The sequence below is a fragment of the Trematomus bernacchii genome, unplaced genomic scaffold (genome assembly GCF_902827165.1).
Source record: "Trematomus bernacchii unplaced genomic scaffold, fTreBer1.1, whole genome shotgun sequence".
NCBI classification, from domain to species: domain Eukaryota; kingdom Metazoa; phylum Chordata; class Actinopteri; order Perciformes; family Nototheniidae; genus Trematomus; species Trematomus bernacchii.
The window spans coordinates 490,187-512,708 of NW_022987876.1; the positions used below are offsets into that span (position 1 = coordinate 490,187).

Genomic DNA, 22,522 nt, shown 5'->3' on the forward strand with positions numbered 1-22,522 from the left:
TGATCCCCACAGGAGCAATTTTTGGTGAAGTGTCTTGCCCAGGGACACAATGACATGCTGACTGCAGTGGGGTTTGAACCTGTGCTCCCCCTGATCAAAACACCAACGCTATGGACACATGTGTCCATAGTGATGTGTCACGATAAGTCTATCAGATAAGTCTATGGAATCAGATAAGTCTAGACTTATCTGATTCCATTCAAATCTTCTCTTCTTATTATTGAAATTTAGCAGGGGAAAAAAGAACATACCACAGCCTTGATTGTCGCTATACACACATGAATGATTCAACTTCAAGATAGAGCCTTTCATATCCTAGACCCAGACATAAACAGTGGACGGTGACTGGCAGGTAGAGGATAGGTCTTTTCAAATTATTCCTGCAGTTCACACTTCTGGTTGAATTTAAAAATATAACAATGACACATTTATTGCAAAAAAGGTCCAAAGGTAAAATACTTAGAAGTGGAAATAGGAAAATCCTTTGTGACAGACGCAAAACAAAAGTTAGAATATCAAAATGTTGTTACCACAGAGCACACTTCCTTTACATGAAATAAAAACAGGTGATTTAAAACAATCCTTATTAAGGGTAGTTAAGCAGACCCACATCACAATTATTTGTTATTGTATTACATTTATTTTGATTTTAAACATATTTCTTTCTAGAAGTTGAAAAACATTTGCAGTTGAAGCACTCTTAACCTCTTAAGCCCTGAGCCTGTTTTTCAGGTCTCAGGCTCGAAAATGACTTTCCCAGAACAAATGACCATATCTTCCCTTCTAAAATGGTTAAATTAATAATCTTTATTCTCAAAGTAATGATAAACCTGTGAGTTGGATGTAGAAAAGTCAGAATCAATATAGATCTTTTTTATTTTAAAGAAAATTCAGATTTTACATAGTAAAAAACTGTAAATTATAGTGTCTGTCCAACAATTCTTTTTTACTTATAGTGAAAACTACCCTTGGATGATGGGTTAGTAGACTAAAAGCTTTAGGAATCCAAAGTACAACATATAATAAGTACCCTGTATCAAGATTGATGCAAAACAAGTGACATTTGACCTTTTTAGAGAGATTTAGCCAAAAACCCCCACTTCTGGGGTCATTTGGGTGGATTTGACCTATCTCTGGCCCCCCTTGGTCGATTTTGATGAATGAAATCTCTTTATAACCGCTAGAGCCAATGGAATCGAGGGAAAGTTATATACACACCAAAACGTTAACAAATAAGGAGTGAGAGTGACGCGTTACCAAAACCGGAAGCTGCATACACTCTGGTGGCTACTATTAGCAGCTAACTTTTCCGCTCCGATTTTTACATAAAAAATGGAATTATGGATTATAAATAATTTTTTAAAAGGCACAGGTACATTATCAACCTATGGATCAACAGTTGTAGAATTTTTTTTTTTCGTTTTAATGCCATTGAACACGTCTTTTGACCTAATTGACAGCTACAGTGAGACGATCTGCCGTAAAAGCTCCGTAAAGGTACGTGTTGTGATGTCTGTGTTTGCTTCCCCTGTCGCAAGTTCGGATCGCTCAGTGATGATACTATACCTAAATAATCAGTGGAGTCTCAGCTTTAATAGGCTATATTGTATGTGCAGCTACGATAAGTAATAAGGGTATCTTTATCTTGAATTGTGTGCCGCAGTGCGTTAGAATTTTTTCGCTCAGGGGTCATTTAGACCCTTCTTATGAGACTTGTGTTTTGTTTTGGTAGAAATGGTTCATATCTTCAGTTAGCTGAGATTCTTCCCGTTAATCTGGTGCTACACATTAATAGTTTCATTAATGTTAAGAAGCCCTGAGACATTATCTCGAAAACAAAACGGTGGGAGGGGTCCAATGGGGGGACCGCCGTGCTTAAGAGGTTAATATTGCCCTTGATTTACCAAAGGCAACACAAAATATACAGACACTTTCTTTAAATTCATTGTTGATCTGCACGTTCATTTGGGTCTTTCCTAGTGTGTGACAGATCCATCCAAGGGGAGTATCCAGGCAGGCATACCCTGCAGCCAATGAACATGAGGAATGCCCTACGGAAGGAACGGTTGAAGAAACCATATAGGAAGGGATTTAAAGAGGAGTTGATATATCCTAGCCACACAAATATATCCCAGACAACCACCTCTGTGCTGTATTCAATAAAAGGGTCCACAATGATGACTGTAAAGAAGGGCATCCAGAAGATTAGGAATACTCCCATGATGATACCCAATGTTTTTGCTACCTTTCTTTCCCTCTTCATAGTGTTTCTGTGTCTTTTTATCTTGCTTGAATCCTTTCCAACTCCAGAAGCCATTTGGCTTTCCATGGCGCTGATCTGCCTGGCCTGCCGCTTGGCAGCTTTGAAGATCTTCCAATAAGCGATTAGCATGATAGCCATATGCAAGTAAAAGGCTACCAAGGAAGCCATGACAGCATAAATGCGATTGACCAGGAACACGCATAAATCTTCAGGGATCAGGATGTCCACACCTGCCACATGAAGATCTAGCATTATGGGGCAAAAGGAGATGAGCATGGGAACAGCCCAACATACACAAATAAGGAGAGCTACTCGACTGTTGGACATTTTTAAAGAGTAAACTAGCGGGTTGCAGACAGCGTAGTAGCGGTCATATGCAATGCAGCTGAGATGGAATATAGATGCAGTGCAGAGCATGACATCAAGGCTAGAGTGAAGCTTACAAAAAAGGACACCAAAGTACCAGCATCCCTCCACCGTCCGAATCATACTATAAGGCATCACTACCAGGCCAACAAGGCAGTCAGCCACTGCCAGGGACATGACGAAGGAGTTTGTGGGGGACTGCAACTGCTTGAAGTAGGCAATGGACAAGACCACCAGAAAGTTTCCCACCACTGTGCACACAATGCCAACAGAGAGGAAGGCATACAGAAAAATGCGAGAAGCCTGGTTCCTAAATGTAGTACAGGATTGAACTTCAATCTGAAGAGATGTGTTAGCCTTTTCGAACAATTCCAAGCTGCCGTTATCCATGGTCTAATCAAGCCTGTCAAAACACATAGATACAGTTGTGAGAAATTACTGTGGATTTAGCAGATTAAGTGAGGCATTTTATCACAGTTTGCCTACACTGTTGTATGGTACATTAACAGCGAAATATTTGACGAACCACCCAGAATTGTGTTTGTTATGACCCAATTGCTGCTCCATGGTTACTTCTCATTAGTTAATCTCTAAGTACATTTTAGTTCGATGAAGGAATCACTAAAGTCTGTGGGCTTAAAAATACCTTGTTTTAGTGGAGTTGCCTAATCTAAAATGCCATCTCTATGCTTTGTTTATGTGGCAGTAGCCGCAGAGGGGAGGATAGGTGAATGTATTTGTTAAAGTTGGTTTGATTACACCATTCACAATTCCGACAATGCCACCTTGGGTATTTCACCCAAGGAAATATTAACACTTTTTTCAGTTATAGAGTGGACACATAGGTTTGAATACTAATGGAGCAGGAGACGTGGTTTCAATTTATCAAAAATATACAATTTTATTTAGCACAAGTCAATAGTTAAAATGTAGTTCAAAACAGTCGCACAGGGCTGTAGCACAAAGGGAAAAAATGAATTAGGGGCTGAGGCTTACCAGTGGGGGGATAGGGTCGACGAGTGAGTGGAAGGATCCCCAAACAAACCAAACTTAAATCACCCCAGTCATACGTGCAGGAAATCAAATCCTGGGGGAGCACATCACACACAAAAGAAGGGAGGAAAACCACCACCTTGGACACCAGCACCACCAGCTTCAGCTCTCAGTAACTAAGTAGGGAAACAAAGAGGCAAACGCAGTTAATGGGGGCAAAATACGTAAATCAAAGTAATAAACAAACACAATATCAAATATGTTCTCATAAACAGATGATAACTGTTGGGGAAATATTTTCCAAGGTCCATAACTTTGACCCAGTGTATCAGTTCATACTGTCCTGACTGAGCACACGCACCTGTAACCTTGGCTGCTGTGCTCTCAGTGTTTTGTCTCCCTGTTCCAGCCTGTTGGCGTCAGCTGATAGAGGTGTTATGATTCTATCTTGTTATGCACAATGTTGATTATTCTCTCAGAACTAGCTAAACACATGGGTCTGGGGGGGAGTTCTTCAGATTTAACGTGGCAACTCTACCGTGAAGTCAGAACCTCTGGCTCTTGGACTTGTGATGTGAATTCTCCGGCCGAAGCTCCTAAATAAACCATCAGTGTTTGACATCAAAGCTCCAGCTCTCCCCGTGTCTCCTTTGAGTCGGTGACTCCCACTGCATTGCTACACAGAAGTTTCCCCCACAATAACAATTGTGTAAACATTTAAAAATAGAACAAATCACAAGAGAAAAGGTTCAGTCAAACAAAATAAACAATTAACTAGAATAAAATAAACAAGCTAGTTTAAATCAAGTTGGCCAAAGTAAGGACAAGTTATAGAGGGAGTTAGCCCCAGAGTTCAGTGACTTCCACACTTCAAGTGTCGGCCCAAGCAAGGCAGCAGGAAGGCGTACAGTTAAAGCAGCATTTTACTGGTGAGCGAGCATCCGCAGTAGGCGACGCAAAGCTGGCCAGAAGCAGCAATCAGAAGCAACGATTATGTAGCGGTAGCCCAAACATTTAGGCAGGATCAGCAGCAGTTGTGACGTTACTGCCGATAAACACACTTTCTCCGGTGAAGCAAAACAGCAGATGTCCCTTAAACATTGGATTGGCCCTAGGTTTATGAATAAATACAAATATAGCGTTAATATCAATACAAGTAATGAGGTGGATTGACTAAATAGATCGCCGTACAGCGCACATACCGATCAGGCTTTCCTATCGATGACGCAGAGAGGGGAGAGCTTCACGCTCTTTATGGCTGTGTTGACAGGCTGCACCGGGAGGATCCTCCACTAGGTGAGTCAAAGCAGGGCTAAGTATCAATACGCTGGCAAATTGCAGAACCTTTCCTGAAGCGAGCAATGCTACTGCAACATACCTGCACCGGTGGCGGAAGCAAACACGGCAAACACGCAAGTGGGGCGGGTCTGTGTACCAACAAACAAGAGACAGCCAGCTAGAAACCTCTGCCCTTTTATAGGGTGCCCCCTGGTGGTGATATGCTCACAAGAGCCAAACGAGGAGAATATGCTTTACAAGGGATTAGGACTCTCATCCTGCTACACTTAGAAAGAAAAGACAGGAGACTTCCGGTTTGATGAGGGAGTGAGCAGACGTGTGTGTGGAGGGCTCCTGACAAACTTTTCTATACCTTTCAAATACCTTTCAAAGCCGATTTTGTAACCGATTCAAACCACGCTCATATTTAAGGGAACTATGAAGTAATGACTAGGAAACAGAAACAGCCATCGACATCAACCACACAAACAACCAGAGCTGCGACCACAGCAGCTAAGATAGCAGCTAACATGGCTGCCGCTTGCCCAGTTACCAAGGGGGACTTGGAGGCTCTTCTCAGCAAACAAAGTCATAGTTTCAAATCCGACATGGCTAGACTGATACAAGAATCAACGGATTCCCTGGAGAGGTCGGTAAACTCACTAGGACAACAAGTGGCATCGTTCAACAGCCGTCTCGACAAAACCGAAGTAGTGGTGGGTGAAAACGTTGGGAAACTCACCGTGATGGAAGCCGCTGTTCAGTCCCTACAGTCCCAAACCATCACATTCCAGGAGCGGGTGGACAACCTCGAAAACCGGTCCAGGCGGTCCAACTTTGGGATAATAAACATACCCGAGGGGCGCGAGAGGGGTCAGGACCCGACAAAGTTTGTGTCTGACTTGATAATGGAGGTGACGGGTCCCGGTGTTCTCAGCAGTCCTCCGGAGATAGAACGAGCCCACTGTTCCCTCGGTCCCAGACCGGGAGACTCCAACAACACGGGGAAGCCTCAGGCCTTCATTGTCAAATTTCTCAGTTTCCAGGAAAAGGAGGCAGTCTTAAAATGGGCCAGACAACACAAGCTGTATTACGGCGGCACCGAGTTGAGAGTGTATCCTGATATCAGCACTGTCCTAGCCAAAAAGCGAGCTGCGTTCAACCCCATCAAGAATTCTCTTTACCAGAAAGGAATACAATTCCGCCTGTTGCACCCAGCTCGTCTTCATGTTTCATTCAGAAATGACGATTACTACTTTGACTGTCCGCAAAAAGCCCAGGACTTCTACAACCAACGCATTGTCCCGCCCGAGTAGTGGGAGGCTGTGGAGCACGGACTTTCTCTGGACTGAATGCACGGCAAATAAACACTCACAAACGGACATCTCAGGAAAGGGTGAAGTTGAAATGTTTAACCTGAGTCTGTTTGTATTAAGATATCCTGATATGGATCCACTGTGAGGTATGGATGTTGTTATCCAGCATGTGCACTAGATTTCCTCTGTTGTTGTGTGATACTGTGGCCACTTCCGGTGTTAAAGGGGCACGGTCCGGGGGAAACAAGACTTGCTAGGAACCTTTTTTGTTTCATTTCTGGTTTGTGCGGTTAACTTTATATTGGCTACAAACAACACTAGACTGTTTACTCTACATGTCAGACCAATTGTAGAGATAGGAGCCCTGTCTGCTCAGGAACATTAGTTAGATTATAGGTTAATGTCATACGGAAGTGACATATTTTTTTGGAGTCCTGCTGCTAGTTCTCGTTTTCGGAACAAGCTTAGGAAAGGGAATATGTGTTTGGCTCTCCTTTTTGAGAGCATTTTTTTTGGGGAGAATTTGGGTGTTAGGTCCTACTATGTTTATTTTTGATTTTTGTTGTTCGTTTCTCCTGCTTTCCATTAAATAGGCCCCATGCTACCTCTTCATATACTTCTGGGTCACATTTTGATGATGGTTAATGTAGGACAGGAAATGGTGGAGCATGTCTAAGACTTGTCTCTTGGAATGTTAAGGGCATGAATGCCCCAGTTAAAAGAGGCAGAATATTTCCCCCATTTTCCAAACATCTTAAAACTGAAATTGCCTTTTTACAAGAAACTCATCTGACCACCAAGGACTACCATAGGTTAAAGGCATCATGGGTTGGCCAAACCTTTCATTCCAATGTTAGTAGTAGAGCAAGAGGCGCAGCTATTGTGATGCATAAAAAATACAGTTCAGCCCGACTAAGGTTATAGCGGATCCTCAAGGTCGCTTTGTGATAGTCTCTGGTTCCCTCAATAATGTCAATGTTGTTCTCGCCAATCTATATGCGCCCAACTGGGATGATGAAGCATTCATGGGAAAGGTGATATCATTATTACCCAACCTAAACTCCCACCATTTGATTTTGGGCGGTGATCTCAACTGTACAATGGACCCGCTTTTAGACAAATCTAGCCCAAAACGGGACTACCCCTCTAAAATGGCTAAAGCCATCTCATTATTTATGAGTCAAACAGGATGTGTGGACCCATGGCGTTTTCTCTACCCCAAAGTGAAATAGTTTTCTTTCTACTCCTTGGTTCACAAAACATTCTCGAGAATCGACTATTTTTTTATCGATAACTATTTTCTTCCCGCTGTCAAAAGCAGAGAATACTCAACCATAGTGATATCCGACCACGCCCCATTACTACTTGACCTCTCATTCACACTGTTACTAAAGACACGTCCCCCCTGGAGACTGAACTGTACACTGTTAAACGATGATCGATTCTGTGAAACAATCTCTAAAGCTATTGATGATTTCCTTACAACCAATATGTCTGATGGGATATCACCATCTCTTTTGTGGGAGACGTTAAAAGCTGTGATCCGAGGAGAGACTATCTCTTACTCTGCAAGGCAAAACAAATTGAAAAAGCAAAAAACGGTTAGAAATGTTGGGCAGTATAGCAAAACTAGATAGCAAACTCTCAACATGTCCATCCCCTGAATTAGATAAAGAAAGGCAAAATCTTCAGATGGAATACAATTTACTTTCAATGCAAGAGACTGAGAAATTGCTTTTAAAATCGCGTGGATTTCAGTATGAACATGGGGAGAAGGCGGGTCGTCTCCTAGCGCACCAAATTAAGAGCCAGTCGGCTTCCCAACAAATTAAACAAATACGGAACCCTACTCGTGAACTCACAACAATCCTATCTGTTATCAATGACACCTTTAAAACCTTTTACTCTGGACTATATGCCTCACAAGCCCCCGTCGATAATGCGGACAGAACTCAATTCTTGGATGATCTGGAATTTCCGTCCATAACACCTGCTCAGAAGGGTGAGTTGGATCAACCTCTAAAGCCCAGTGAAATAGCTGACTCGATCAGGCTGATCCAGAGTGGCAAGGCCCCCGGCCCAGACGGCTATCCAATTGAGTTAAAAAAAAAAAGTATTGATAAATTGACCCCCCTTCTTTTGAGAATGTTCGAGGACTCTCTGGACCGGGGAACGTTGCCACAAACGCTCACTGATGCGGTAGTAATCGTATTATTAAAACCAGGCAAGGAAAATTCTGAATGTAGCTCCTATCGCCCCATCTCCCTTCTGAATGCGGACTATAAGATCCTAGCTAAAATACTAGCCATACGCCTTGAATCAGTCAAGCCAAACATCATATCATTAGACCAAACTGGGTTTATGAAAGGACGATACTCCTTCTCCAACATCCGTCGCCTTCTCAACATCCTCCTCTCTCCTGCATCCAAGGAGACACCAGAGGTGGTGGTCTCATTGGATGCAGAGAAAGCGTTCGACAGGGTGGAGTGGGGCTTTCTATTTGAGGTCCTTAAGAGGTTCAGCCTCAGATCCAAATTTGTGTCGTGGATAGCATTGTTATACTCTTCACCCAAGGCTTCAGTGAGTACGGGATGAATTCTCAATATTTTACACTAGGTAGAGGAACTCGCCAGGGTTGCCCTCTAAGCCCGTTACTATTCGCCATGGCGATCGAACCCTTATCAATTGCGCTTAAATCTGCCAGCTTTACACAAGGAATGACCAGATATGGTTCAGAACACATACTCTCGTTATACGCTGACGATTTACTATTGTTCATTTCTAACCCTATATCTACCATTCCTCAGATAATAGATCTGTTAACTCGATTCGGAACCTTTTCAGGGTACAAGCTAAACTTTTCCAAGAGTGAGTTCTTCCCTGTAAATGACCTGGCCCTTCAGATCCCCGATAGACTCATCACCTTTAAGATGTCCAGAAGTAATTTTAAGTACTTAGGTGTGAATATAAGTGGAAAACTCTCAGACCTTTACAAAAACAACGTCCCACCACTAATTGACAAGCTCAAATTTGATTTGGAAAGGTGGAATAATTTACATTTAAAGGAGAGGTGTCATGGCCATTTCTACTGATCATAATTCCATTGTTGAGGTATACTAAAATAGATTTATACTGTGCATTTTTCCAAACTCACATTGGCTTCTCATACAGCATCTCTGTCTGTTATCAGCCTGCAGCCAGGGAGGAGAAATCAGCTGAGCTACCTGCTCCCTGCACACAGATGTGTGTGTGAGGAAGTCCGTGGATTGGTCAATTTGGACCAATCAGCGGGGGCTTAAGGTAACGGCTCCGCGGACGTAACGTAACGGCTCCACGGATTGGTCCATTTCGTTCCGGGTACGGCATGACATCATGCCGTACCCGGAAGAATCAAATGGACAATGACGTATCTCCAACGAGGCGTTTTGGGGAGGTATTTTCTGTGTTAGAGTTTTACTCGCTATAGGGTGTACTTTGAGGGTTTTGACTCTGCACACCGTTTACATGCATAAAAACCTTCATAACACACAAGGGGACGGGTAATAACCAAAAAAGCATGACACCTCTCCTTTAAGTATCGCTGGGAGGGTAAACTGTATCAAAATGAACGTTCTCCCTCGCTTCCTGTACCTCTTTCAATGTCTGCCAGTCTTCCTACTCAAATCACTTTTTCGTAAAATAGACACACTAATCTCCTCTTTCATATGGCAAGGGAAGACTCCTAGAATTAGGAAAGAGCTTTTACAAAGGCACAGATCTACAGGAGGATTAGCGCTTCCAAACATAAGACACTACTATTGGGCAGCCAATATCCACAACATAATTTTATGGACTAAGGAACCAACATTGAGTTGGTGTGAGCTTGAAGCCAAATCCTGTCCTACTACCTCACTTTTGGCTTTGCTTACATCTATTACCCAGCCGGCCGACTCAATATTCGAATAACCCGATAGTTGTTTCCACCCTAAGAATATGGTCCCAATTCAGAAATGTTCATGGACTTAATGGATCCTCTATTCATAGTCCCATTCGCAACAACCATCTCTTTCTCCCCCCTTACACTGATGGGGCCTTCTCTATGTGGCAGAGATTAGGTCTTATCAGAGTAAGAGACCTTTATATCAACAATGTTTTCGGTAGCTTTAGCCAACTCTCTGACAAATGTTGCCTCCCAGGCTCTCATCTATTTCGCTACTTCCAGGTCCGTAACTGGGTTAAACTAAATAACCCTTCCTTCCCCAATATCCCTCCGGATTCAATAATTGACTCAATTCTGGACACTCTAACAACCGAAAAAGGTTTGATTTGAAGAATTTACAATTCCGTCTCCCGTCTCACAGAAACATCTCTTGGTAAAATCAAACAAGATTGGGAAGAGGAACTAGTCCAAGCAATAGATGATGATGTCTGGGATGGCGCATTAGCGAGAGTGAACAATAGTACGTCCTGTTCCAGGCTCAATCTTATACAACTTAAAGTTGTCCACCGTATCTATTACACCAACTCTAAACTCTCCAAAATATACCCAAATGTCACGGATACCTGTAACAGATGCCACACGTCACCAGCAAACATGACTCATATGTTTTGGTCTTGTCCTCGCCTACAAGGATACTGGACAAGCATTTTCAAACGCCTTGCTCAGGCCTTGGACGTGGTACTGACACCATGTGCAGAAACTGCCATTTTTGGAGTACTACCTGGCCACCGAATGATGAGGGGGAAAACTAAGGACAGTATAGCCTTTGCATCTATTTTAGCACGTAGAAGAATACTCCTAGAATGGAAATCTTCGATACCACCTAAAGCATCTCTATGGCTCAAAGATCTAATGATGTACCTGAACTTGGAGAAGATTAAATATAAGCTGAGGGGCTCTTCAGAACTATTTGAATCTGTCTGGGGCTCTGTGTTAGCCTACATAGCTGAACTTAAGACACTACATTAAGAAGATAGGGGGGAATTATGAATGTATGTTTTTTTTTTCTGTCTTTATATACATGTATGTATGTACGTGTATGTATGTGTATGTGTATATGTGGGTATACATATGTGAGTATATGGGTATTATTGTTATTATTCTTTATTTCCTTATCTATTAATTTTTTTACATTATCTTTTACATTACTTTATTTGTACCTATATGTATCTATTTACTTTACTAGCTAGGACCGGGAGGGGAGGGGGGGAAAGGGAAAAATATTGACTGTATAAATGTAAACTCATTGTGCGTGACTCAATAAAAACAAAATTTAAAAAAAGAAAAAAAAAGAAAGAAAAGACAGATGTTATTTTCATCCCAGATGTTGATATAATGAGGAGAACGATATGTATTTCCCTTTTTGCCTGTCTCTACATAACCAAGAAATGCTCTGACAGAGGGAAGTTATTGATTAGCTTAACGTGCATGGAATTATCCACATTAGCTATCAGGTCTATTGAATTGGAACCACAGTCACACTTTCTCAAAGAGGACAATGAAACCTGCATGTGTTATATTTATAAAAGTTTCATTTCAGCTCATACCAGCAAATAAGTTTCACTCCTCTGGCAATTAAGTTTTACTCGTCTGGATTCATGCATTGCTCATTACAGATTATCACACAGCAGAAGACATATGACTGTAATGAGCAGAATTGCGTGTAATTCTCAGTGCAAGCAAAGTGAGCAGGGAGCAGATGTCCAAGCTAACTTGTAATAGATTTTAATGAACACCACAGGGACTGTGTTAGGAAAATGATGCTTAATGAACATTTTGATTTTAGTTTGGCGTGTACTATGTATATAAATTAGTAAACAAATAAACATGAAATTATACCCATATCTAGGTTCAGGTTTGTAAATCTTACTTTTAGTACAACTTTACTCTATATGCTCTTTCATAAAGGCTGTTAGTGGGTAAAAAGTGCCTAATACTCTGCAAATCCCCCCTCAGTGAGGCGAAGGACACTTCGGCAGTCATCTTCACAGCCCCCAGCCCCCACACGCCATGTTTCCCTTTGTCCTTCTTATCATTTTACCTAATTGAGAAACATCACGTCTGCAAGAATCATCATTTTATAAGTCTGTTTTCTTTTTGTGTAATGGCTCTGCTATCATCCAAAAAAAGAGAGTAGACATCGATTAGTACATCTCTTTTTACATTTACATTTTGCAATCAAGCTTATAAAAAACAATACATTCAGTGTGATGATGTTGCCCATATGCTAGGTGATATTATAAATACCCTGATAAATGTTGTACAGAGTTAACAGCCATTTAACAGTTGGTTATGATTAAAATGCATTCTTGATGACTACATCTCAGTTTCATTTGTGAATATATAATATTAGAATGATGTTGTTATACAGATTAGGATCTATTATAAGATATTCAAAGAAAGAAGTTACAAAAAAACGTCTAATTTAAAAAATAAAGTTATCCTAAACCTGGAAAAGCCACTTATTAAATATCACACATTAAAAGGATTCTTCATCTTTCCATCTGATTCTATGAAGAGCAGCACAGTGACTACAGATTAGCTTATTTATAGATGTAAGCATTTCAAACAAGGTCTTGAATTTTGGTTTAACAACAAAAACCGGCATTACTAGAAGATTTTAAACAATGACACTCACCTGTAAAAAGGAGAGATGATTGTCTGTCTTCATGTCTGAATCATACTGCACCTTTTACAAAAAGACCAGGGGGATGGGAGGGCTGGGAAGTGGGCGCATGCAACAATAGTCACAGTACCAAAAAAACAGTCTCCTGCCATCTCCCCTGCCAATTCAAACGACTGACAAATATTGTGACATGTTGAGTAAGGACGGACCATTAACCGTATAACTTTGAAATGTGCAGATTTGTACAGCAGTGCGTACAGTGTACTATTCTAAAACATACCATTTATTTTCTCCAGAGTAAGCAGTGCAAACCCTAGATGTTTTTCTTATTTGTAGAATCACTTTTTTTAATGTAGTCCTAGTTCTAGGTAAGGCATTGCCATTAAGGCCACCATTTTTGCCCAGACTGAAGATACATATTTTTTGGCATACTGTACATGCATGGTCCCCAGAGGGAGTGATCTCTTGTAGTGCCACCAGCAAACTACATGTTTTGTTTTTTAGCGAAAATTGCCTACAACTGTAGAATGGAATGTAATGATATTTGATTCAATCAATCAATCAATCAATCAATGTTTATTTATATAGCCCAATATAAGACACCAAAAAGGAAATTTGGGGGAAGCTGGGTTATTCGGAACATGAGAGTACACAGGCACAGACAGAGAGAAGGAAGAAGTAAGGTGTCCCCCGACAATCTAAGCCTATAGCAGCAAAACTAGGGGCTGAATCTAATCAGCCCTAACTATAAGCTTTATCAAAAATGAAGTTCATAAGCGCACTCTTAAAAACGGATAGGGTGTCTGCCGCCCGAACACAAACTGGAAGCTGATTCCACAAAAATGGAGCTTGATAAGAAAAGACTCTGGCTCCCATTGTACTTTTAGAGACTCGAGGAACAACCAACAACCCTGCATTCTTGGAACGCAATGCCCTAGTAGGACAGTAGGGTATAATGAGTTCTTTAAGGTAAAGGCCGCTACACACCCACCTGAGACCAAAGAACGCGTACCGAAGGCGTCCCGACTTTTACGTCAGCTTCGTCCCCTGCGTCGGCTACGTCGCCCGCTACGCCGCCCGCCTACGAACACACCGCAAATACTTCAGTCGACGAGTGGCAATAACTGTCCTTACCAGCAGGCAGCGGTAGTGTGCATTCGTCATTCAAAAGAGGCAACAACTGGAAGACAGACTGCCTTTTATACACCAAGAGAAGAAGAACAGACTGAGTGATATAAACAAACAAACACAGCGTCTGGCCAGGCGGTTTGTTACTCCATTGTGGCAGATGAGGCATTTCCCCTGAAGGAGCACCTGATGAAGCCCTATCCGAACCGCAGGCTAGCTGTAGAGCAACGCATCTTCAACTACAGGCTGTCGCAGGCTCGGAGGGTGGTAGAAAATGCCGTTTTCGGGTCTTTCTCACCACCATAAACATTCAAGACACTGCCAAAGTGGAGGCCATTGTTTTGGCTTGCTGTGGTCTGCACAACTTCCTGCGCACAGAGAACTGTAGCGCATACAACAGTTGTTGACCAGGAAGGACCCGATCATGGCACTGTCCCAGGAAGATGGAGACAAGACCATGAACTACGGCAGGCCACCCTGCCACACACCACCAATAATCCAGCTTGAGCCAAGCAGCACAGGGATGAACTATGCCAATATTTTAATGGTGTCGGTGCAGTGCCTTTTCAGTGGGATAAGATATAGCAAATATGTCTAAAGCACTGTACAATGTCAACAATCGACTACAATACGATAAAAATAGTGTGCAATACAATAAAAAAAAGAGTTTGCCAAATATGTCTAATGCTGTGTTATCAATGGCTGTAGTATCAAGGTACGAAATAAAGTTTTGTATTGCCTATCCTGCTATTTGTGTTTATTCTTTTAATCACACAGCGATAATAAAAAATAAAAAATGTGCCTACATAACTGCCAGTAGCAGCCGCACATTATTATTGGTTTAACTACTAACAGTATATTTTTAACACATTTTAAAATGACCATCTTGAACAGCTACAACGTTAAAATACTTCTAGGCAGATTGTGGAGGATAATGGGAGAAAGAATAGAGGGGCAGACAGAAACACTATCTGAATAATGGCCACTTCTTGCAAAATTTACATGACTTTCCCGACGCCGCGGGAGGCGTCCGGAGGTGTGAAAAGGTGCCGTAAAGAGACGACGGTGCGGGACACACAAACCTGAGTAGGGCGCCGCGAATGCCCGACTGCCTCTGACGGCCTCTGACTCCCAAAATCGGACTGGTGTGTCCGGGCCTTAAGATGGCGCCTGCCCATTAAGGGCTTTGTAGGCGAGAAGAAGAATTTTAAATTCTATCCTGTGTTCTATAGGGAGCCAGTGTAAGGCAGCCAGAACAGGAGTAATGTGGTCCCTTCTCCTAACTCTGGTTAGTACATGTGCTGCAGCATTTTGAATCAGCTGAAGCGATTTAACTGACTTCTTGGTACACCCTGATAATAAAGAGTTACAATAATCCAGCCTTGAAGTAACAAATGCATGGACTAGTTTCTCTGCATCGTTTTGAGGCAAGATATGCCTGATTTTTGCTATGTTACGTAGATGAAAAAAGGCGGTCCTTGAGATTGATTTTATGTGGGCGTTAAAGGATAAATCCTGATCAAATATAACACCAAGATTCCTTACAGTCTCACTGGAGGCCAAATTAATGCCATCCATAGTTAATATATCTTTAGATAGTTTGTTTCGTAGATTCTTTGGGCCGAGTACAATAACCTCCGTGTTTAACATAAAAAAATGTAAGGTCATCCAAGTTTTTAAGTCCTTGAGGCAGTCTTGCATTTTATTTAGATGATTGGTTTCATCAGGCTTGATGGATAAATATAGTTGAGTATCATCCGCTTAACAATGAAAATGTACAGAGTGATCCTTATAATATTGCCTAACGGAAGCATATATAATGTGAATGGGTGATGCTGCGAGTCACCTGTTACTAAGTGACAGCTGACTTCCAGGTAAAAGCCTCCGATGCACTGAATAAAAGTGCTGCAGCTTTTACAAGTTGGGTCTTAAGGCCGCTACACACCCACCTGAGACCAAAGAACGCGTACCGAACGCGTCCCAACTTTTACGTCAGCTACGTCGCCTGCGTCGGCTACGCCGCCCGCTATGCGGCCCGCCTACGAACACACCGCAAATACTTCAGTCGACGAGTGGCAATAACTGTCCTTACCAGCAGGCAGCGGTAGTGTGAACAGCTAATCAGAGTGATTGCTTGGGCCGACTTTCTCTGACCTCCCGCATGTTGAATCGGCCGTGGGAGGCATCGGGAAAAGGTGCCGTAAAGAGACGACGGTGCGGGACACACCAACCTGAGTAGGGCGCCGCGAATGCCCGACTGCCTCTGACGGCCTCTGACTCCCAAAATCGGGTTGGTGTGTAGCCAGCTTTAGGTGGAGGGGGTGTCATGGTGCAACAAGGTAATGCTTACACCCCTCTGCAGCTGGAGATAGTATGTGTGTAAAAGTTGGGCGTGATGACGTTTAGTTGTCTCATTTAGACACTTGTTAGCAACCGCCATCTTGAAATTCACCACTAATTTACGGGTTTTAGGACTCATTCCTGCATCATTACATTTATATTCAACAGGCAAGTTATATACAAATGTAAATTTCGGTATAGCTGTTATAAATAGGCCAGAACATTTTTTTTCCTTCCACCAGGCTGCAAACATGTTTGTTTCTGCTGTATAGGGTTAGGGTTGGGCCTTTTAACATGGGGGTCTATGGGGATTATCTCACTTTCAGAGCCCTAAAGTGACCATTTAAAGATCACAAGGCCGTGTTGGCTTTATTTATTAGAACCGGAGGTTGCTGCTTGGTCAACACACGAGCAAACCCCAAGATATTTAGTCACTTAGCCACCCTTCCTGCCAATATCTTGAATTAACCTTCATTAGATACACATAATGAAGCTTCATTGTTGCCAAGTTACCATTGACTGTCAGCGCGCGATGCACCAAATAAAAGTCTTAACTTCTGGTCGGAGGTGGAGGCAGGACTGTGTCTAAGCAGCTGCTGTTAGACATTGTGCTTATTTAATGAATGTACATTCACATATCCTTTATTCACTGTAGCAGCTTATAGGATTTCTCAGTGTTCAAGCTTCCTTTGAATGTTGGTTTATCCCAATTTTAACCAGCTACAGTTTCAATTCTCATGTCTTGTTGGTGTGTTTGTTTCTACCATCACTTTAATGCATTATATGAGAATGTAAAGTGTTTTTTTGTTTCTCATAGCATTGAAAAAGGACATTGAAAACTGTTCAACAGGGATGTATCCGTCTGTCCTGGAAGAGGGATCCCTCCTCTGTTGATATTTCCTTTCACATTTTCTCCCCATTTCAAGGTTGTTATTGGAGTTTTTTCCTGATCTGATCTGAAACCTGTTCTATGTTGAGCTTAAAATTAACACTTTGTCTTTGCAGAATCAGTGTCTATGTTACTGTCAATAACTCTACAAACATGTGTCTTTTGTAGAAACGACTTTCAGGTACAACTCTTCATTGTGTAACTTCATCAAATCTTTAAATACCATTTGAACCTTTTTTTTAAAAAGGTGAATCAACCATTTTATGAACTAGATAGATAGATAGATAGAATCGGAGGGATGAAACCCTCTTTAAAGGTCACACATGCAAAGCACACAGCACACACAGTGACATTTGGCCTCCGCATTTAACCCATCCTAGTAGTAGGAGTCTAGTACTAGGAGCAGTGTAGATGTTGACTTTGTAGACATATGAGAATGTAAAGTTGTTGTTTGTTGCAAATAGCATATGTTACTGTCAATAACTAACGACCTTCAGGAACAACTCTTCATTGTGTAACTTCATCCAATATTGAAATACCATTTTAAATTGAACTATTTCAATTTAGGTGAATCAACCATTTAATGAACTGATATAACAAAAATAACCAAATGTATGCGTCTTATTTACAGCGAGTCATTGTTATTGTGATGTGAACACATTTAGATTCAGTGTGGTAACTTTATTAAGACTTTTTTTAAAGATCTTCAGGTACATGTCTTTGATTTTCTGCAACTGTAACTCTATATAACTTTGAACATATAAAAGTCTTTATTGCTACATGATATAAAGCTATGGAAAACAGCACTTTTGGTAAAGACATCCTAATCCTAGAAGGGTTCAATATCCCCTCCCAGTCTTATATTCCTTCCTTCATCCTCCTCCTAATCGTATACATCTTCATCATGGTGTCCAACATTGGCCTGGTGGTGCTGATCTTCAGGAGCAGCGGCCTCCACCAGCCCATGTACCTCCTGCTGTGCAACATGAGCATCAACGATGTGTTCGGGGCCACCGTCATCATCCCTCATGTTCTCCGGGGCCTCCTGACGCCGGACTCGCAGCGGGTCATCCGGTACATGGACTGCGTTGTCCAGGCCTTCTGCGTCCACCTCCACGCCAGCGCCTCTCACACCGTGCTCATGATCATGGCGTTCGATCGCTACGTGGCCATCTGCAACCCACTGCGCTACGCCACCATCATGACCCACAGGATGGTGCTGGTTCTGTCCGTGTGGGCGTGGGTGATCCCCCTCCCCATGGTGGGGATCCTCATCGGCCTCAGTGTGCGTCTGTCTCGCTGCAGGTGGATTATTGTCCACTTCTCCTGCAATAACGCCTCCTTATTCAAGCTGTCCTGTGAGAGCGTGCTCATCAACAACATCTACGGCCTCGGATACACCGTGGTCCTGCTGGGTTCGTCCATCGGCAGCGTCACGGTCACCTACCTGAGGATCGCCATGGTTTGTCTGCGCAGTAAGAACAAGACTCTGAACAGAAAAGCACTGCAGACCTGCGCCACACACCTGGCCGTCTACGCCATCCTGCTGGTGTCCGGCTTCATCATCATCATTCTGCACCGCTTCCCTCAGCTGGCGGCCCACAGAAAGGTGGCGGCGGTCATGCTACACGTGGTGCTGCCCGCCCTGAACGCTCTGATCTACGGCCTGCAGATCAAAGAGGTCCGGCAGAGGGTTATGGTTCTGTTTCATAAGAGTAAAGTCGCTTCAATGGATGCTAAATGACACGGTGTTGATTATGTTGAAGTGACTGGATAGCAGTGTATCTTCAGAAATACCCCTGACCCATAGTATAATTCATGTTATTATAATTGAGGCTTCAATGAACTGCATTGTTCCAAAATACATCTTATATTTCAATGTATGAATGCATTAAGGCTGTAAATAGTGATTATATCCAGAATAATATTTAAATAAAATCTTATGAACTTGGTTTTTACGGATCGTTTCATGACTCTTATTACTCTGACAGTGTTTTCAGTTTGGTTTGTCTGTCTGTAGGATTACAGAAACACTTTTAATGAAACTCAGCAAAAGAGTGTAGCATGGGCCAAGAAAGAAATTATTAAACTATACAAATGTGATGCCCCCTAAAGTCTGAACTAGGCCTGCCATTCACATTTATTTTATTATAAATTAATGGTTTGGCCTGTAAATATCATAGTTTTAAAGTGAAAAGGCTGCACAGTTTAATAGGAAGTCATGTTACTCGTATTTATGAATCCAAAACAGCAAAACTAAAAAGTTTATTTTATATTTTCCAGAGGTGTTTCTATGTAGCACAGAAACACTGTGATCTTTAATGAAAGCCGTTGAGCGTGCAGCAACAGCGTTTCAGATTATAAAAAGGCGTTGCGGAGCTCCAGGTGAGACAAACACACCACAACTCATCATCAGCACGGTCACATGACTTCACGTCACCACCGCTAAGCTAAAGGTGGCTAAAGTTGGGCTATAAAGGAACTGCAGCATGGTCACATGACTTCACGTCACCATCGCTAAGTTAAAGGCCAGCTAAAATCTTTCCTAGGGCAGCAAATTGGTCAGGTTGTGAGGAATACCCACCCGGTGCCTGACACCTTGGGAAACTCCGGAGAAGAATAGAGTCCAACCCCGATCAAGGAGTACGGTTCCAGAGCCGACGCTGTGCTTAGCAGTTAAATTAGCATCAATTAAATTATATAGTGTTACTTTTTTAAAATCTTTTTAAAAGGTTGCTTTTTTGGAATATAAACACAAGTTTGTTTAATGTTGTAAAAGAGTAATCTCTACCAAAATCTGGTTCAGGGTCTTATTATGATATAAAGGGCTGTTCCGGAATCTCAGGCCTAACGCAACTGCTTCACTTCAATGTTGTGCTTCAATCCTGCCAACTGATATTAAATAAATAAACAGAAATAATCAACTTTTACTTTGCATTTCAAAGTTAAATGCATCAATCTGATGTATTTTAGATACAAATGAATTAATGCCTCATATCACATCATATCATATAAAGTCTTATCAGGGTATCGTGTCACTGTAACTATGACATAAATAAAAAAACTGGGTTAATACCATTTTATCTGATATATACTTTACATCAGAAAATCAGAAAAACATACACAGGTTTAGTGTCTATTATGTGTATATTATTATGTGTCTGATTACCATCATGTCAGGATTCGTGGAAAAAAGTAGGACCCAAATGCAGAATACAAAAAAAAGGCAAAAAGGTCAAGGAACAAAAGGCGAGCTTTATTTAAACAGGTACTGTAGCACAAGGCAGCATCAAAACAAAAACTGACCGTGACCAACATGGAGGGAGACAGGAAAGACAATGAACCGACAAGGAGCACAGGGGACGACTATACAAAGAAGGGTAATCACAGGACAAGACACAGCTGGGCAGGGGAGGCAGAAACACATGGGCAACAGGTGAACACAATCAGACAATCAGACACAGGAGGGAAAACACAGGAAGGAAGACAAGACACCGGGAGAACAGAATTGCAAAATAAAACCCATGACAAGACAGACAAAACTAAGATCGTGACAGAACCCCCACCTCAAGGGACGGATTCAAGACGTTCAACCAAAGTCCAACACTTCCAAAAGGGTGGGTGGAGGGGGTCCGGAGGCCCGGAGGCCTGGAGGCACGGCAGAGGACTAGGAAGGGGTCTCGGGGGCGGACGACCCGGGGGCAAGGCAGAGGAACAGGAGGTGGTCTCGGGCGGACGGCCCGGGGGCAAAGAAGAGGAACAGGAGGTGGTCTCGGGCAGACGGCCCGGGGCAAGGCAGAGGACCAGGAAGGAGTCTCGGGCGGACGGCCCGGTGGCAAGGTAGAGGCAGAGAAGCGGCTAAGGCCGTTGCGGGTATAGTCAGGGAGCCGGGCACAAGGACGGACCGGGTTCGTGGCCGACTGGACCACTGGCGGAATAGGATCTGCTGTCAGCGAGACACCCAGCAGGACAGAGTTCGTAGCCGGCAGAGCCAACGGCGTAACAGGAACCAGTGTTGTCCGGACAGGAACCCTGGACGGGACATGGGCTGGTGTCAGTGGGACCCCGGACGGACAGGACATGGTGTTGGCAGGACCCCCAACAGGACAGGACATGGTGTTGGCAGGAAATCCAGCGGAGCAGGTGTCGGCGGGACCCCCAACAGGACAGGATATGGTGTTGGCAGGAAATCCGGTGGAACCCCCAACGAAACATTACATGTTACTTGTTACTTGTTAGACGCTTTTATCCAAAGCGACTTACATACTCAATACTGTGGATGATCCCCACAGGAGCAATTTGGGGTGAAGTGTCTTGCCCAGGGACACAACGACATGCTGACTGCAGTGGGGTTTGAACCTGTGCTCCCCCTGATCCAAACACCAACGCTCTATCCACTGCGCCACACGCCCCCCCGAAACAGGACATGGAGTTGGCAGGACCCTCAGCGGAACCCCCAACGACACAGGACATGGAGTTGGGACATGAGTTGGGACTAGAGAAGGGATTTGAGAAGGGACTTCAAAAGTGACTCGAGAGGGGACTTGAAAAGGGACTCGAGAGGGAACTCGAGAAGGGACTTGAGAGGAGACTCGAGAGGGGACTTGAAAAGGAACTCGAGAAGGGACTTGAGAGGGGACTTGAGAGGGGACTCGAGAGGAGACTCAAGAGGAGACTTGAAAAGGGACTCGAGAGGGGACTTGAAAAGGAACTCGAGAAGGGACTTGAGAGGGGACTTGAGAAGGGACTTGAGAGGAGACTCAAGAGGAGACTTGAAAAGGAACTCGAGAAGGGACTTGAGAGAGGACTTGAGAGGGGACTCGAGAGGGGACTTGAAAAGGGACTCGAGAGGGGACTCAAGAAGAAACTTGAGAGGGGACTCGAGAGGGTACTTGAAAAGGGACTTGAGAGGGGACTCGAGAGGGGACTTGAAAAGGGACTTGAGAGGGGACTCGAGAGGGGACTCGAGAGGGGACTTGAGAGGGGACTCGAGAGGGGACTCGAGAAGGAATTTGAGTCGGCGGGACCCCCGACGGTGAAGGAGCTTGAGTCGGCGGGATCCCCGATGAAGAAGGGATTTGAGTCGGCCGGTACGCCGACAGGACACGGGGGGCTGGCGTCGGCCGGAGAGCCAACAGGAGACGAGGAGCTGGAGTCGGCCAGAGAGCCACGGGGAGCTGGCGTTGGCCGGAGAGCCAGTACTGGAGCCGAAACTGGAGCCGGGACCATGGCTGCGTTGACCGGAACTGGAGCCGGAACCATGGCTGCGTGGACCGGAACTGGAGCCGGGACCATTGCTGCTGGGGCCGGTACTGGCACCATGGCTGCTGGGGCCGGTACTGGA

The 22,522-nt window shown here is 43.4% G+C and overlaps 2 protein-coding genes across 2 annotated transcripts; one reads left to right on the forward strand and one right to left on the reverse strand.

The window, feature by feature from the left end:
* Window positions 1-1,942: 1,942 nt before the first annotated feature.
* LOC117469511 (trace amine-associated receptor 3-like) lies at window positions 1,943-3,019 on the reverse strand. The gene has a single exon (XM_034113939.1). The coding sequence runs from the start codon at window positions 3,017-3,019 to the stop codon at window positions 1,943-1,945; it is 1,077 nt and encodes a 358-aa protein (XP_033969830.1).
* A 14,952-nt stretch (window positions 3,020-17,971) lies between these two features.
* On the forward strand, window positions 17,972-18,922 carry LOC117469512 (olfactory receptor 5B17-like). The gene has a single exon (XM_034113940.1). It carries the CDS (start codon window positions 17,972-17,974, stop codon window positions 18,920-18,922), a length of 951 nt encoding a protein of 316 aa, XP_033969831.1.
* The last annotated feature ends 3,600 nt before the right edge of the window (window positions 18,923-22,522 follow it).

Bases quoted from the DNA above. Each gene is read 5' to 3' on its own strand.
- LOC117469511 (XM_034113939.1), bottom strand. From the start codon at position 3,019: ATGGATAACGGCAGCTTGGAATTGTTCGAAAAGGCTAACACATCTCTT.
- LOC117469512 (XM_034113940.1), top strand. From the start codon at position 17,972: ATGGAAAACAGCACTTTTGGTAAAGACATCCTAATCCTAGAAGGGTTC.